The sequence below is a fragment of the Saimiri boliviensis genome, chromosome 1 (genome assembly GCF_048565385.1).
Source record: "Saimiri boliviensis isolate mSaiBol1 chromosome 1, mSaiBol1.pri, whole genome shotgun sequence".
In the NCBI taxonomy this organism is placed as follows: Eukaryota; Metazoa; Chordata; class Mammalia; order Primates; family Cebidae; genus Saimiri; species Saimiri boliviensis.
Window position 1 is genome coordinate 241,599,040 of NC_133449.1, and position 18,498 is coordinate 241,617,537.

The window sequence follows — 18,498 nt, forward strand, 5'->3', positions numbered from 1 at the left end:
GTTGGGATTACAGGCATGCGCCACCGCACCCAGCTAAGTTTTGTATTTTTAGTAGAAACAGGGTTTTGTCATGTTGGCCAGGCTGGTCTTGAACTCCTGACCTCAGGTGATCCGCTTGTCTGGCCCTCCCAAAGTGCTTTGATTACAGGCATGAGCCACCACACCTGGCCTATTTTATTTTATTTTTTGAGACAGGCTCTGGCCCTGTCGCCCAGGCTGGAGTGCAAATGGCACAATCTCAGCTCACTGCAAGTTCCACCTCCCAGGCTCAAACCATCCTCCCACCTCGGCCTCCCAATAACTGGGATTAGAGGCACACACCACCACACCCGGCTAGTTTTTTTGTATTTTTGGTACAGATGGGTTTTTGCCATGTTGCCCAGGCTGGTCTTGAATTCCTGGGCTCAAGCAATCCTCCCACCTTGGCCTCCCAAAGTGCTTGGATTACAGGCATGAACCACCATGTTCAGCCAGTGCTATGATAATAGTTTTCTTTTTCTTTTTTTTTTTTTTGAGACAGAGTCTCCCTCTGTCACCCAGGTTGGAGTGCAGTGGTGCGATCTCAGCTCACCTCAACCTCTGCCTTCTGGGTTTAAGCAATTATCCTGCCTCAGCTTCCTGAGTAGCTCGGACTACAGGTGCGTGCCACCACACCCGGCTAATTTTTTATTTTTAGTAGAGACAGGGTTTCACCATGTTGGCCAGACTGGTCTCAAACTTCTGACCTCAAGTGATCCGCCTGCCTTGGCCTCCCAAAGTGCTAGGATTACAGGTGTAAGCCACGATGCCCAGACTATGATAATAGATTTTAAAATCACCTAAGAAAGAAAGATTAGATTATTTGGAAAGATTTATTTTCCTTGGATTAAAGCGAGATTGAAAATGGCTATATTGGCTTGGTGCGGTGGCTCACTCCTGTAATCCCAGCACTTTGGGAGGCCAAGGCAGGCAGATCACAAGGTCAAGAGATGGAGACCATCCTGGCCAACAGGGTGAAACTCCGTCTCTACTAAAAATACAAACATTAGCTGGGCATGGTGGCGGGTGCCTGTAGTCCCAGCTACTAAGGAGGCTGGGGCAGAAGAATTGCTGGAACCCAGGAGGTGGAAGTTTCAGTGAGCTGAGATAACGCCACTGCACACCAGCCTGGAAACAGAGCTAGACTCTGTCTCTAAAGAAAAAAAAAACCACAAGGCTAAATTAGGACATTTCTCTGGTCATATTCATATATTATTCCCTTGTTTCCTAAAACAAAAGATGGAAGCACCAGGATAAAAGATAGAACGTTGAAAGAACTAAACAGTTTTTAAACAAAGGTGATAGTATTTTGGAAATGAATAGGTACATTTTGGGTTATTACAATGATTAGGGCTACTCAGGGATACAGGAATGCTGGATGCACAGGACTGATTCTGCACATGTCAGGACAACAAAAAGACTGTTCCACATACTGTCTGTCATTCATACACCCTGCTGGACTATTCACATAAATTTAAAAGAAGTATCATTAACAGAGCCAAGGAACTAATATCACTGTACATATTTTGCAAAGCATTTTTTTTTTTTTTTGGAGACAGGGTCTCACTTTGTCACCCAGGTTGGAGTGCAGTGGCGCGAACACAGCTCACCGCAACCTCGACCTCCTGGGCTCCGGCAATCCTCCTGCCTTAGCCTTTCGAGTAGCTGGGACTTCAGGTGTGTGCCATCATGCCTGGCTAATTTTTGTATTTTTTTTTGTAGAGTCTGGGTTTCACAGTGTTGCCCAGCTGGCCTTGCACTCCTGAGCTCAGGCGATCTGCCAGCCTTGGCCTCCCAAAGTGCTGGGATTACGGGTGTAAGCCACCATGCCTAACCATGCGAAGCATTTTTTACAGTTTTAATTTCTAAGACTACAAGTACTAGGATCTACTATGTAAATCGAAGTTAGAATTACTTTTTTTTGAAGTTTCTCATTATTTTGGAAATCATGCCACCACTGTCAGCACTGTTCTAGGACCACTTCAATCAGTCTGCACCTGCTGCTGCTCCATTGAGGGTTCCTTCCGTACGGCACAAACCCCCAGCATACTTCATTATGTCTTACGGCATAGTCATGTCCAAGCATTATCACTTGAAAAACACAAACATTTCTTCTTTTTACATTCAGTGAGGACATCGTACTGATTTAAAAAGACTCTCTGTATAAAGACCATTAGGGAAAAACTAGTAAAATCCAAATAAACTGTGGTGTTCAGTTAGGAGTACTGTCTCAATGCTGGCTTCTTAGCTATAACAAATGTGCTATTGTCCTGGAAGACGTTAGAAGTATACTTTTACTATCTTTGCAAGTTTTCTATTAAAAAAAGGATTTTGTTGTTGTTAAGTTTACCTTTAGAGACATATAGAAATTTAAAATTTGGAAAACTGTCCCTTCATTTGTGTTACTCTCAGTTTTTTGAGTGTTTTTTGTTTGTTTGTTTGTTTTGTTTTGAGACAGGGTCTTGCTCTGTTACCCAGGCTGGAGTGCAGTGGCACAATCATGGCTCACTGTAACTTCAACCTCCTGGACTCGAGAGATGCTCCCACCTCAGCCTCCCAAGTAGCTGGGACCACAGGCACAAACCACCAGGCCTGAATAATTTTTGTATTTTTGTTTATTTTATCATGTTGCCCAGGCTGGTCTCAAACTCCTAGACTCAAGTAATCCTTCTGCCTCAGCCTCCCAAAGTGCTGGGATTACACGCCTGGCCAGTAACAGTATACTTCAACTATTAGTTTGAATTACTGAACTAGACATCTTTATATGTTAATAATGGTTAAATGTTAGCAAGTTCATACAGTTCACACTAGAACAGTCTGGGCCTAATTAAATGGATTGTATTACAAAGTTGAGAATAAATGTACTTATTATTTTCAAAAATAAAAAAAAATCAGTTTGATCTACTGCGCATATGCACCTTCACTCTGGCAACTTCTTTGCATGGTTATACTATATTATCCGTGATTTTAATTTGAAGTTAGTAAAGGGAAATGTTCCAAAATTATTATTTAAAAATGAGTAAAGGGTCTAAGAGGGCTGAAAACCACTGAAGCAAACAAAGCATTGATAAGCAGAAGAGACAGATTACAGCACAGTTTTTCTGAGAAATGTATACCAAATTCCGATTGAAAAGGACAAAAAGGAAAAAGCCAACTATCTGTAACCTTTCCTTACAGATAGTCTTCTTCTTTTCCAATAGGTTATTATTCAATAAACCTCTTTCACTGGTAGATGAATCTCCAAGTAAAAATACGTTGTAAAAGAGGACAGGACAAGGTCAATTTTGGCTTTGCGGAAGGCCTATAAAATTCCTGAACACATTCAGCTTCTGAAAAAACAGGTTCGGAGCAGAAACTTGACGGCAGTAAAAAGTTTCCTGAAAAAAACAATTGGCAGGTGTACTGGGGAAGAAAAACCCAAAAAACAAACAAACAAACAACTCACCTGTGCACAAATCTGATGCATGACATGACCAAACTCATGGAAGTAAGTCCTCACCTCGTCGTGTCTCAGTAGAGAGGGACGACCTGCCACTGGCTGTGAGAAGTTCACCACGAGGGCAGCCACTGCCATCATCCGGCTTCCATCAGGCAGAAGGCAGCCAGGCTGGAGACCGAAGCAGGCCGCGTGATTGTATTTTCCTTCCCTAGGAGCCATAAATATGCGTTGGCAAGACAGGAAAATTCTCATCTAGCAACTATATGGCATGGCCTCTTCCAGTCATTAAACCATATCTGTTCCTAGAGATGCTTTTAAACATTAGTTTATCTTTTAGAAAGTAGGTCATTTTGCTAAAATGGAAAAACTAAAACCAAACAAACAATAAACCCACTATCATTTTGTGTGAGTCACAGCTCCAAAGGTTCTTTTGTTGAAAATCTCAAGGTAAGAATGAAGAATGCATGTCACACCGACAGCTGAATGTCCAATTTATTTTAATGAAATTCTACTTTTCATTTTCAAAGATGGGATTATTAAACACTAAACAATGTTAAAGCACACATCTGAAATAAAAGATACGGTTGGATTCACTAGGTGACCTTTTCATTAAAATCAGAATTAATAAAAAACTGAATTTCAGACAATAAGGTTTTTCCTTTTATTTGAGAAGTAAAGAATCGATACTCACAATTAAATGAGCTTCTTTTATAAACTAGACAGGTCTTTTTGAAACAGAATGCTTTTAGTTAGCCTGGGAAAATGCATAAATTATACCACCAATTAGTCTATTCTTACACAATGTAGTATCCATGATGGTCTCTCCAAAAGATACTAGACTTCATTCTCCAAAAGCTATTAGTTCATTCTAGGAGTTGATGTCCTTTCCCCATTTTCTTTTGCTCAGAAGACTCATAGTCCCTGGTCTTTTTTTTTTTTTTTTTTTTTTTTTTTTTTTTTTTTTTGAGGCAGAGTCTTGCTCTGTCACACAGGCTGGAGTACAGTGGCACAATCTCAGCTCACTGCAACCTCCTCCTCCCAGGTTCAAGCAATTCTCCTAACGCTGCCTCCTGAGTAGCTGGTATTACAAGCATGCACCACCATGCTGGTTAATTTTTGTTGCTGTTTTAACATGAAGTCTTGCTCTGTTGCCCAGGCTGGGATATGGTGGCAAAATCCCAGCTCACTGCAACTTCCATCTCTAGGGTTCAAATGATTCTCCTGCCTCAGCCTCTAAGTTGCTGGAATTACAAGCACCTGCCACCCCGCCCAGCTAATTTTTGTATGTTTAGTAGAGACGGGGTTTTGCCGTGTTGGTGAGGCTGGTCTTGAACTCCTGACCTCGGGTGATCTGCCCTCCTTGGCCTCCCAAAGTGCTGGAACTGCAAGTGTGAGTCACCGCACCCAGCCTAATTTTTGTATTTTTAGTAGATATGGGGTTTCACTATGTTGGCCAAGCTGGTCTTCAACTCCTGGCTTTAAGTGATCCACCTGCCTCGGCCTCCCAAAGGGCTGGGATTATAGCCACCGCACCCGGTCAGTACGTGGTCTTTTTAAAACCTATTCTGAATACCCTTTTTAAAAGTCAGTTGGGCAAATAAAACAAGTTAAACTCTTTTACCTTTATGAAGAAAACATGTAAGACGACGGAAAGTAAATATTAACTAGGTCGCTATTTTCACAAAGATTACTCTCTGGTACCCATACTAGGGTGCTGGTAGCAATGACCAGATCTCTGAGTACAAAAGAAATCAATCATATCTTGGCAGTGAGACAGCAGAATGAGGTAGTAAGAATTGTTCTTCCACCCTGGAAAGAAAGTCTGAGGACAGTTACAGGAGACTCCAATATTAAAGGATTACTCCTGAAAGAGTTCTTGACTTAACACTATATCCTGACACGTTTTAGTTAAAAATAAACTCATCTATATTTGGCAGGGTTTTACTTTTAGGACATAACGTAAGTGAAAGTCAGTCCATAAAGTACCAGGTGATATGGTTTGGCTGTGTCTCCACCCACATCTCATCTTTAATTGTAGTTCTCATAATCCCCACGTGCTGTGGGAGGGGCCTGGTGGGAGGTAATTGATTTATGGGGGTAGTTAACCCCATGCCATTCTCATGATAGTGAGTGAGTTCTCACAAGAGTTGGTGGTTTTATAAGGGGCTTTTCCCCCTTTGCTTGGCACTTACCCTTCCTGCCACCACATGAAGAAGGATGTGTTTGCTTCCCCTTCTGCTGTGATTTTAAGTTTCCTGAGGTCTCCCCAGGCCTGTAGAACTGTAAGTCAATTAAACTTCTTTCCTTTATAAATTACCCAGTCTCAGTCACTTTATAGCATTGTGAGAACAGACTAATACACTGGGATAATCACTTAGGTGCTAAAAGACACTTCTGCCCACCAACTGGCTGACACAGGTACTGAACCTACTTTTCAAAATCAGTGTATTACAAACTCGTATGTATTACTGAATGAGGAGGATACTATACTCTCCTTTGGTCTATTTAGTAAAATGATTAGTAACTGTAACAGGTTGACTTTGCTTTAGAAAGTAGCCTGTGGAGAAAGAAATGCAAGTCCTTTTGTGTCTGATGAAACACTAAGGAATCTATAGTTACTACAGGTTATAGACACAGTAACAACATTTTTATAATTCTTACCACTGATGTCTGGGTGACATGATTTCCATATAGTCTTTTTTTTTTTTTTTTTTTTTTTTTTTTTTTTTTGAGACGGAGTTTCACTCTTGTTACCCAGGCTGGGGTGCAATGGCGCGATCTCGGCTCACCGCAACCTCCGCCTCCTGGGCTCAGGCAATTCTCCTGCCTCAGCCTCCTGAGTAGCTGGGATTACAGGCACGCGCCACCATGCCCAGCTAATTTTTTGCACTTTTAGTAGAGACGGGGTTTCACCATGTTGACCAGGATGGTCTCGATCTCTCGACCTCGTGATCCACCCGCCTCGGCCTCCCAAAGTGCTGGGATTACAGGCTTGAGCCACCGCGCCCGGCCTCCATATAGTCTTTAATGCATAAAACAATCTGGTAAAAGGATTTTCAGTCCCATATTACAGAGGAAGAAACAGAATCTCAAAGAGGGTATGTCACTCAAGCATTCAAACTCAAATGTGACTGACTGCAAAGGTTTTGCTACTTCTACTAAACTGTGTTGCCTCTCAGATTGAAGGGTGTGGCCATAGATGTAAGAGTAATGGCAGACAGATTACCTGATAATAAACATTTTGGTGGTCAATTTTATTTTATTTATTTATGTTTTTTGAGTTACAATCTTGCTCTGTCACCCAGGCTGCAGTGCAGTGGCACGATCTTGACTCCAGGGTTTAAGGTATTCTCATGCCTCAGCCTCCCAAGTAGCTGGGACTATAGGCACCTGGTTAATTTTTGTATTTTTAGTAGAGATGGGGTGTTACCATGTTGGCCAGACTGATCTCGAACTCCTGACCTCAAGTGATCTGCCCACCTCAGCCTTCCAAAATGCTTGGATTACAGGTGTGAGCCACCATGCCTGGCCAGTGGTTAATATTAAATTAAGTAATATTGGCCAATGGTCAATATTAGATTAAGTAAATGTAGTACACAAACTAGATGATGATGATAATGCCAATGGTAGCAGCTAACTTTGATTAAGCCTTTACTATGTACTGAGTAGTCTTCTAAATGCTTTGCATGTATTTAACCAATCGAATCCTTACCATGACCATACAAAGCAGGTACTAGTAGGACTCCCTATAATATAGGTATGAAAACTGGGGCACAGAAAAATGAAGTAACTTAACTAGTAAATGATGAAGACAGACATCGCAGCTTTGGAGCCCACATTTTAAACCTCTATACTAAAAATCCCATGTGAGAAATATGAAAGAGTAGAGTCTTTTTTATTTCTTAATTTTTTTTTAGAGATAGGGTCTAGCTCTATCACCTAGGTTAGAATGCAGCAATGCGATCATAGCTCACTGTAACCTTAAACTCTGGGGCTCAAGTGATCCTCCTGCTTCAGCACAGTTAGGAATGCAGGTGTGCACCACCACATCTAGCTAATGTTTAATTTCTTGTTGTTGTTGAGACACCTAAAAAATAAATACATAAAAGCATACTCATTTCATCAAATACAGTACTTATTTGATTTACTTGCTCTGTTACCAAGGCTGGAGTGCAGTGGCACAATCTCGGCTCACTGCAGCCTTCACCTCTGAGGCTCAAGTGATCCTCTTACTTCAACCTCTCAAGTACCTGGGTGTACAGGGATGTACCACCACACCCAGTGAATTTTTGTAGCAACAAGGTTTTGCCATGTTGCCCAGGCTGGTCTTGAACTCCTAGACTCAAGCAATCCACCTGCCTCAGCCTCCCAAAGTGCTGGGACTACAAGCATGAGCCACTAAGCTTGACCTAATTTTTAAATTTTTGGTAGAGACTGGGCCTCACTGTGTCGCCCATGCTGGTCTCAAACTTCTAGCCTCAAGCGATCCTCTCACCTTGGCCTCCCAAAGCTTTGGTATTATAGGCATGAGCCACTGTGGCTGGCCAAGAGTAGAGTCTCCCTAAGGTCCCTTCCAACAATGTGATCCCCAGTACCTTGGATAGAGGTCCAAATAGAACTGTCCCAATACTTCTCCTGTAGCTTTATCCTTCACAGTATAAAGTGTAACACTCTTGTTCCAAACATGAGCATCTGTCACTTGTTCAAATGAAAGTCCCAACAACTCCTGGTAGGTGTTCAGCAAGCCTTCGGTGACCACCTCAATTGGGAAGTATTCCTTGAGAAACTCTTGGTCTATGGAGTACTTGAGTTCCTCTGTCTGAGTCATGTAGTAATGTAGATCCCAGGCATTGATTTTCCCATCATATTCAAAACCCCTCTCTTCGCATTCCTTTTTCTTTAAATTCAAAATAAACTCTCGTTCTGCTTCACCCAAGGGTTTTAATTTCTGGCTTAAATCATCTGTGAAGGAAGTGGGAAAAGTTAAGTGATCTTCTTGCACCTGGGAGCAAGCATACTCATACATACCAACCATGCTTTAGCATGGTGCTTCCTCCTTTGCAGTACTCAATACAGATAAGCCAGGTGGAAAGAGGGAAAAGAAGAGGGAAAAAGCGAGGGAGGAAAGCAGGCTCTTTTATGGAAGCACAATTTGCTCTTTGCGGTTATTGATTTTTATGGTCCTAAACCCTTTTTCTTTTAACACCTCCAAAACTGGGCCATGAGTTCCTCAATTCATCAACAAAGCTGAAATTTATCTCAGAGAATTCTGACTCAAGAATGTTATAATTAGGCTGGGCGCGGTGGCTCACGTCTGTAATCCCAGCACTTTGGGAGGCCGAGGCAGGTGGATTATGAGGTCAAGGGATCGAGACCATCCTGGTCAACATGATGAAACCCCGTCTCTACTAAAAATACAAAAATTAGCTGGGCATGGTGGCGCATGCCTGTAGTCCCAGCTACTCGGGAGGCTGAGGCAGGAGAATTGCTTGAACCCGGGAGGCGGAGGTTGCGGTGAACCGAGATCGCGCCATTGCACTCCAGCCTGGGTAACAAGAGCGAAACTCCGTCTCAAAAAAAAAAAAAAAAAAAAAAGAATGTTATAATTTAGGGAACAAAGCAATAGTGAAATAAAACTCATATACATGATTATTCTTCAGTGAAATTAGACTCCTAAGAAAGCTAGGGAAAACACATCAGATGTAACCTATGGTCAATGGTATCCAGAAATTCCTATCAATGCATTCGACAGCCATGGGTTTAGTTTCTCATTAACCCATTTCTATGAAGATGGTCTATCTGAACACAGCAATTCCAGTTTTTAGATGGAGAAACTTTTGGGAACTACAAATTATATTGCTGTGGTCAAATTTTCATTTTACTGTATTTGGTGAAATGAGGATGCTCTTATGTATTTATTTTTCACATTTTGTTACATATGTTAAGATAAAAATGTGCCTGGGCCTGCAAAGGATATGGCAGTTCAGGAGGCAACCCCACAATGTGAGAGATGGAGGAGCAGCCAAGGAATGCTGTGAAGAGAAATGAGGAAACTCAGGGAGGATACAAAGATATAGTTTTCCATATATATATGTGTGTGTGTGTGCCTACACACACACACACGTACACGCACGCACACACACACGTACACGCACGCACACACACACGTACATGCACGCGCACGCACGCACACACACACACAGAGTTTTGCTATGTTGCTCAGGCTCGACTCCAACTCCCAGATTCAAGAGATTCTCCCACTTCAGCCTCCCAAGAGGATAATTTACATAGAAATATGCCAATTTCCAATTAGAAGGAAAACTCTCTTAAATGAATCAAGTTAATCAGGTGGTTACTAAGGAAAATTTCAGGGTATGCAATCACCACTGAAGGAAACATTCTCTTTATTTTTATTTTTTTATTTTTATTTTATTTTTTTTTTTTTGAGACGGAGTTTCGCTCTTGTTACCCAGGCTGGAGTGCAATGGCACGATCTCGGCTCACCGCAACCTCCGCCTCCTGGGTTCAGGCAATTCTCCTGCCTCAGCCTCCTGAGTAGCTGGGATTACAGGCACACGCCACCATGCCCAGCTAATTGTCTTTTGTATTTTTAGTAGAGACGGGGTTTCACCATGTTGACCAGGAGGGTCTCGATCTCTTGACCTCGTGATCCACCCGCCTCGGCCTCCCAAAGTGCTGGGATTACAGGCTTGAGCCACCGAGCCCGGCCGAAGGAAACATTCTCTACAAACCTGTTAACTCTCTGAGCCATCCTCTAATATACCATGCATCAGACCATAGAGCAATTATCTGTCCACACTTCTGTTGTTTCTAGTAAGTGATAAGTCCATTGAGAAAAGGACCTTGTCTCTTTTTTTTTAAATTATTTTTATTTTTAGACACAGGGTCTTGCCCTCTCACACAGGCTGGAGCACAGTGGCGTGATCATGGCTCACTGCAGCCTTGAACTCCTGTGCTCAAGGGATCCTCCCACCTCAGCCTCCCAAGTAGCTAGAATTACAGGCACGTGCCACCATGCCTGGCTAATTTTTAAATATTTTATAGAGACAGGGTTGGGGTCTCTTTTTTTCCCAGGCTGGTCTTGAACTCCAGGCCTCAAGCAGTCTTCCTACCTCAGCCTCCCAAAGTACTGGGATTAGAGGCTTGAGGCACCACATCCAGCCAAAAAGACGTTGTCTTATTCCTTTCTGTAATCCTACTATTTAACATATTGCCTAAGGCTGGACAGTTATTTCATAAATGTCTCATGAATGAATGAGTGAATTATACAATAACAAATATGTACCATTTATGGAGTTTAAATTAATGTTAATATAGTTATTAGATAATAGTTTTGATGTAATCATTTTATATTATAGTTTATTAGGTAATAGTTTTTATGAATATTACTTTTGTATATTAACAAGCGGTTTCTGGAATATTAAATGATTTTAGTTTATATATGTTCTATTTTCATGTATGTCATATTTGTCAGCTTATTTTATACAAATTCATAAGCAGCCATGTGATGACTGCTAAATACCTAGTGACAGTGAATAAAGCCAGTAACTTTAATAGCTCTCTGTTAGAACCTAGATGTCATGTTAGAAATTAATATAAAAAGCTCAAACGAGATATAAGATAGAGTGAAGCCAACCCTATACTAGCAATGTAAATAATGAGCAGTCCCCAGAACCAAGCATATTCTCTAACACATAATAGGTGATCAATATACTTCTCTCGAATCAATGAAAAGTAGGATGTCCTCAAAGGCATATTATGTTCTGAGGCCTTCTGTCCGGTTGGCAAGGTACAGCAAAACAGTCACAGAAAAAAAAAGAACTAACCTAGAAAGGCTGTTACGTGGCTTGTACTCTTTGCAGTGTTCATTTCAAGGACAAAGTCAGCATGTGTTTTATAACCGAGTAGTTTGGCCACCTTGGCCCGCAGTGGGAGTAGCTGCTGTAAAATTACAGTGTTTTCCTAATAATAAACAAAAGCAACAAAACAAAGGTTAATCAATAATTTGAACCCAGGAACTAAAAGGAAGAATTACTTGTATGTATTTTTAGTTTTGTGAAACCGTCAAATATTTTTTAGACCATTTAAATTTCGGGTTCCATTTCAGTGTTACAGACTTTTTTTTTTTCTTTTTGGCTTCATGATTTAGTTTAATTTCAGAAATAATTTATGACTTTTTAAATCTCATGAGAGAACTATGAGGTCTTAGTAAAACTGTAGGTGCTATAAACTTAGAGTGAAAAAATATTTTTAAGGAATGCAGTGAACCCATATTTACTTTCACTGACAGAACTGTACCAAATATTGGTACTTTCAGTTCTTTTGCACATTTTTATTGTGGTAAAAAATATATATATAACATAAAACTTATCGTTTTCATTTCATACCCATTTGTATGGCTACTATTTTTAAAAACACAGAAAATGCGCTGGTGAGGAAATGGAGATGTTGGAACCCTTGTGCATTGCTGATGAGAACGTAAAGTAGTTCAGCTGGCGTAGAAAATGCTCTGGCAATTCCTAAAAAAGTTAAACCATATGATCCAGCAATTCCACATCTCAGTATATAACAAAGATAATTGAAAGCAGAGACTCAAAGAGAGATCTCCCCACCCATGTTCACAGCAGCATTATTTACAACAGTTAAAAGATGGAAGCAACCCAAGTGCCCATGGACAGATGTATAGGCCAACAAAATGTGGCAAGATATACAAAGGAATAGAATTCTGCCTTTGTAAGGAAAGAAATTCTGACACATGCTACAACATGGATGACCCTTTAAGGCAGGCGTCCCCAAACTTTTTACACAGGGGGCCAGTTCACTGTCCCTCAGACCGTTGGAGGGCCGCCACATACTGTGCTCCTCTCACTGACCACCAATGAAAGAGGTGCCCCTTCCTGAAGTGCCGCGGGGGGCCGGATAAATGGCCTCAGGGGACCGCATGTGGCCCACAGGCCGTAGTTTGGGGATGCCTGCTTTAAGGTATGCTATGTGAAATAAGCCAGATACAAAAAGACAAATATTTTATGATTCCACTTATATGAAATTCCTAGAGCAGTGAAATTCAGAGACACAGAGTAGAATAGTGATTGCCAGGGCCTGGGGAAAGGGGCTAATGGGGAGTTAATGCTTAATGGGTACAGTTTCAGTTAAGGAAGATGAAAAAGCTCTGCAGGTAGATGGAGGTGATGGCTGCAGAACAATATAAACATATTCTCAATGTGAACATAATTCATGCCACATGCTCTGGTCTGAATGTCCCCCAAAATGAATGTGTTGAAATGTAATCCCTTTTGTGGTAGTGTTAAAAGGCAGGGAAGTGACTAATGAATTAGTGCCTTATGAAAGGGCTGGAGCTTAGGAACTTGGGCCTTTTCTGCCCTTCCCCCTTCCGCCAAGTGAAGACAAGGGAAAAAGGCCCTTTCTAGACACTGAATCCTGGTGCCTTGATCTTGAGTTTCTCAGCCTTCAGAACTGTGAAAATTTTCTATTGTTTATAAATTACTTCATCTGTGGTATTTTGTTATAGCAGCACAAATGAACTGAGGCATTTATAAAATTCTGCTTTTAAAAATATTTCAGGGGACCGGATGTGGTAGCTCACACCTGTAATCCCAGCACTTCGGGAGGCCAGGGCAGGTGGATCACAAGGTCAGGAGTGTGAGACCAGTCTCAACAAAACGGTGAAACCCCATCTCTATTAAAAATACAAAAATTAGGGGATTGTGGTGGCAGGTGCCTGTAATCCCAGCTTGGGAGGCTGAGGCAGGAAAACTGCCTGAACCCAGGAGGCAGAGGTTGTAGTGAGCTGAGATCGCTCCACTGCACTCTAGCCTCAATGACCGAGCAAGACTCACTTTCAAAAAAAAAAAAAAAAAAGTTTCAGGGATTTTTCCCAAGTTAACATTACAAATATCTTTTACATTTTATTTGTATTACAAAGATTAAAATGGACATTATTTTATTATTTTCTTAACAATGAAATAAAAAGTAATTCTTCTAGAGGAAGTAAATAATGTTAAACTAAAGGAGAAAACTAATCCTAATAATCAAATCAGCAAATTATTTACAGACTGCTTTCTAAGGAAAAACACACACTGAGGTCACACTGCCTATGTTCAAAATTTGGTTCGACCATTTACTAGTTATCTGATCTTGGGCAAATTTTGTAGCTTTCTGAGCCTCAGTTTTCTCATTTGCAAGAAGTGGAAAATAAAAGTACCTACACTGAAGAGTAATTATTAAGATTCAAATGAGAATATATGTAAAGTACTTAGAAAAATGTCTGGCACATAACCAAACACTATATAATTATAATTATTATTACCTGTATTTTAAAACTAAAATGGAAACGTAGAAAAGAGAAATACACATAATGTAATTCTCCAAGTTATAAATTAAATAGTTTATTTGGATTTTTCTTTCATTTTTAACAGTTTTTCCAGATCTTCTCTCTAGACTGCCAATCAATTTTCTCCCAACATCTATTGTCTCACTTTTTATTTTAGTAATAAAACTCTAATTTTTTTTTTTTTTTTTTTGAGATGGAGTTTCACTCTTGTTACCCAGGCTGGAGTGCAATGGCACGATCTCGGCTCACCGCAACCTCCACCTCCTGGGTTCAGGCAATTCTCCTGCCTCAACCTCCTGAGTAGCTGGGATTATAGGCACGCACCACCACGCCCAGCTAATTTTTTGTATTTTTAGTAGAGACGGGGTTTCACCATGTTGACCAGGGTGGTCTCGATCTCTTGACCTTGTGATCCACCTGCCTCGGCCTCCCAAAGTGCTGGGATTACAGGCGTGAGCCACCGCGCCCAGCCTGATTTTTTTTTTTAAGTTTTTGTAGAAATGAGGTCTTGCCTTGGTGCTCAGGCTGGTCTTGAACTCCTGGCTTCAAGCAATCTTCTCACCTTGGCCTCTTGGAAGTGTTGGGATTAGAAGTGTGAGCCACTGTGCATGGCTGAACTCTAAATTTTTGTGGGACACTTGGTTACCTATTATGTTTCCCAGCCTTCCTCAAAGCTAGCTGTGGCCATGTGATACTCAATGGGACAATGGGATGTGAATGAAGTGATGAGTGAAATTTCTGGGTCATGTCTGACAGATCTTTGCCTTGCGGGCTGTGAACTGAAGATGACAACAATGACCCCGAAAGCCACACACTGAGGATGGTAGAGCTGTCTTCCACCTCTGGACCACTCACCGTTTGACTTATAGTTACAAGAAAAAAATTTTTTTTAACTGTGGTAAAATCTGCCATTTTAGCCATGTAAAATTCAATGGTGATAATACTCATTCTGTTGTGTAACCACTAACATGATGTGTTGCTAAAACTATTCCATTACCCAAAACAGAAACTCTGTTTAACCATTAACTCCCCGGTCTTCCCTCTCCCATTCCCTGGTAACTTCTAATCTACTTTCTAAAACGAAATACGTTTTATCTTATTTGAGCTACCGTGCTTTTGACTTCTGTAAAGTCCCTTAGCCTGGACCCTGACACACGTAGATATTAATACCAGAAATAGGGTACTACTAACAATAAAAATGAAAAATGTACAGGAATGGAAGGTAAGGACCCAGACACTGCAGGCTGGAAAGCTGGTGATTCTCATTATACCATGGGCATTTGTGAAAACTGTTGTTTGTCATAACTCAGGAGGCAGGCCATGTACCTACTGAGTCTTAGCTCTAGAGAAATTGTTTGGGAAAACTAATAATGTTGGCAGGTATCTCTGGCATTTGTTGCTTTTAGAAAAATTACATGGGAGAGATGAGCTTGGGTGAGAATTGGCCAGTTTCTAAAGACAGAAGGAAAAGAATTCTTCTCAGGGAGGTTCTGCCTATGGTCCACAATCTTCAGCTGGTTGGAAAAGCCAACTGCTCCATATTTCTAGTGTCAGGAGAACAGGCTGTCACTCAGAGATCCTGAACTGCAGACATGAGTTTGAGAATGCTGCCTTCCTCCACAAGCTCATTATGTTCAGAGGGCCTGAAAGCAGACGTCATTAAATGCAGGAAGAGTGAGATGGATAAAATTCAGAAGCCAGTATATAAGATTTGGCAAGTTTAAGGACTATGACCAAAAGTGATACTTGGGTATAGTTATTTTGACATGCATCTGATTAGAGACAAACAGACAAGAAACCTACATTTTTGAGGAAGCTGTATTACCAAAGATATCATAAGCCTGGCCTACAAAAGTTTGTGATTATTTGATCCCTAAGCAACTCTTGGGATTCTACCTGGCATTAACAGGACCAGCAGTCCCCCAAGAGATGGTCATCGAGGATAATAGACCAAAACAATTCCCTGTGGGCAAAACTGGGGGCCATGGAGTACAACTAATAAAGGAATTCTTGTGAGAAAGCAGACCCAAGTTTAGTTCAACAAGCTAACCAAGAAACTTCACTATAGTACAGAATCTTCACAATTCCTGAGGAATTTGAAAGTTTTAGAAAAATGCTATGGGCTCACTATGTTTCCCAGTCTTTCCTTTTCCAAATGGGAGCTTTTCATGTGGTTATTCTTTTGCTATTCCATCACTGGGGATATGAGGGGAGGGTGTTGGGGTGAAGAGCTGATAACGTGTCTTTCCTTTTATAGTTTGCTAGACTATGAGAAGCTACAACCACCCAGAGATCCCGGTCTTTGAGCTTAAGGCAGTAACTGGGAATTAGCAAATGGTGAATGAGTCTTATGTATTGAAAAAAGGCTCCTCACGGTTACTTGGATAGCTAGAGAGACAGATCATGGTAGAACTGGCTAGACGACTGAGAATCCATGTCTACTTCTTTTTCTTTTTCATATTTAAAGCATTTGTTTAGTTTTGCTGTATGTGTGCGTTGTGAAATCATCAACATAATCAAGGAAATGAACATTTCAATTATCCCCCTAGAAATTTCATCATGATTACCCTCCATTGTGATTCTTCTCCTGCACTCCTTCCAATCCATCTCTAAGCAACCACTATTTCTAGTCATTTTTCTTTTTAATAATAAAACCCCCAACTCTGAGCAAATGGCTTTCCACTAATGACTACATTTCCCAGCCTCTCTTACAGCTAGATATGATGAAATCAGAGTCAATGGGATGTGAATGGAGCTGATGTATGTCATTTTCAAGTCTTCTCCTACGAGATGCTCGCTCCGTGCTCTTCCTCCACTTCCCAACAGGCTAGGAAAGGAATGAACTTGTAAGTCACTTGTTGAGGGACTGATGCCTTATCAGTCCTGGATTGTTGATTTAGGAGAGGAGCAACTTCTAGTTTACTTAACCCACTGCATTTTTATTAGAACAGCTTATCCCGTGACCACACCAAGCAGGTTGCCAATGAGCAATGAGAAAGCTAAAAGTCTTATAAGTCTGAGGAATTAGAGATACAGTGCACACACAAATAGGAATAGCAGTCTCTGAGCTGACTTTGACACTGGCAAACAAAGTAAACCCTTTTCTTAAAATACTCCATTAAAAACGAAAGACAAACATTTATAATACCTCTTTGCACCTTGTATTAAAAGCCATTTCCATCCTTCTTCTGGTTTCAGGGATACAACACTTCTTCATGACAGGGAAATAGTGTGGATATTTTAAGGTAATTTTATACTTGTTGTCATCTGTCTTTTCTAAACTATCAATGAAATCATCAGGAAGAGCACCTGCAAAAAATCATTTTCTCATATATCAAATTTTCTACTCATTACTGGTGTATTTCGCTTTGGCATGGTGCATTTTAGTAACACTAGGAATTTTGTGGAGCAATTGAAGTTCAAGTAAAATAATGACAATCCTTTTAATATCATTTTGATGTTGCTGGAATGGGGGTGGCTGTTAGAGGCCAGGTACCTTGGGAGATGGTGATTCAAAATATGAACAGGTTTCAGTCAACTTGTGCAAATGATGTTTTAGTGGAGAACATGCAAAATTAAGTCAAGAAGACCCAGGACTGAATGAGTAGAGACTATTTTAAGATACAATGCAGAAAACACTGCAAGGCAAAAAAAAAAAAAATTTAAGGCACTGAAGGCTGTTAAATATAAGTATAAACTACCAAAAAAAATTTATGGAAAAAAAAAAGATTACTAAGTCCCCTCTGGACTGTCTCTAGAAATAGTATATACTCTCATTAGCCTAAAATCTAATTTTGGTTGATTTGTCTCTTCTGTAGAAGGGGTGGTGGGCTTAGGTACTGGATCATTTTTTAAATAATTATTTGAACTATGATTTAGAAATTTTGTATCTGGAAAGTAAAGCAAACTGTGAGGTAACATTATTTGCCTAAATCATATGATTTAATCTAGAAAAATAACAAAACTTACCAAGTTCAGCCTTGGAAAATACAAGGAAGGTATCATCCTCATTGAGGTTTTTGTTAAAATCAATACACAGCTCACTCATTCTTTTCTTCATTGATTTGATTTCCTGAAAGGAAGATAAATATGCAGGACAATAGCAATAAAAAGAAACTCACTTTTCCCGGGGAGGGTGGCTCATGCCTGTAATCTTAGCACTTTGGGAGGCCGAAGCAGGTAGATCATTTGAGGTCAGGAGTTTGAAACCAGCCTGGCCAACACGGTGAAACCCCGTCTCTGCTAAATATACAAAAATTAGCTGATGTGGTGGTGCATACCTGGAATCCCAGCTACTTGGAAGGCTGAGGCAGGGGAATTGCTTGAAAAAAAGAAACTAATTTTTATTGCTATCAATTGAGCATGTTTCACTTTTATATGAAGATTGACTTCTGTGCCCACACTTCAGGAAGTGCTTTTGTAGGGATGTGTTTGATAAAATAGGTTTCTGCAGTCCACTATGTCATGTCCATGTGTATCTGTGTGTAGCACTTACAGAAAGGCAAGCCTGGTGATGTCTTAGGAATTTGTTGTGAATTTGAATAAATTTAGGAGGTACAGTAAATGCAATATATTGCATAGTATGTACACAATAAATAGTTGCTGAGTGAATGAATAAATCCAGCAGCCCATTACCAATTAGCATATTTCTTTTTTTTGAGACGGAGTC

The 18,498-nt window shown here is 40.6% G+C and overlaps 1 protein-coding gene across 5 annotated transcripts in view; it reads right to left on the reverse strand.

The window, feature by feature from the left end:
- The window catches only part of NLN (neurolysin), a 108,557-nt gene that overhangs the window by 37,793 nt on the left and 52,266 nt on the right, over nucleotides 1-18,498 (reverse strand). For 4 of the 5 annotated variants that reach the window (XM_003925788.3, XM_074385362.1, XM_074385371.1 and 1 more), the window contains 5 exons: nucleotides 17,799-17,901; nucleotides 16,978-17,138; nucleotides 11,305-11,440; nucleotides 8,053-8,419; nucleotides 3,464-3,665 (listed from right to left, as the gene is read on the reverse strand). In XM_003925788.3, coding sequence (XP_003925837.2) covers nucleotides 3,464-3,665; nucleotides 8,053-8,419; nucleotides 11,305-11,440; nucleotides 16,978-17,138; nucleotides 17,799-17,901 — 969 coding nt within the window. The remainder of the gene's footprint in view (nucleotides 1-3,463; nucleotides 3,666-8,052; nucleotides 8,420-11,304; nucleotides 11,441-16,977; nucleotides 17,139-17,798; nucleotides 17,902-18,498) is intronic. The other variant, XM_010336569.3, reaches the window with a different exon arrangement.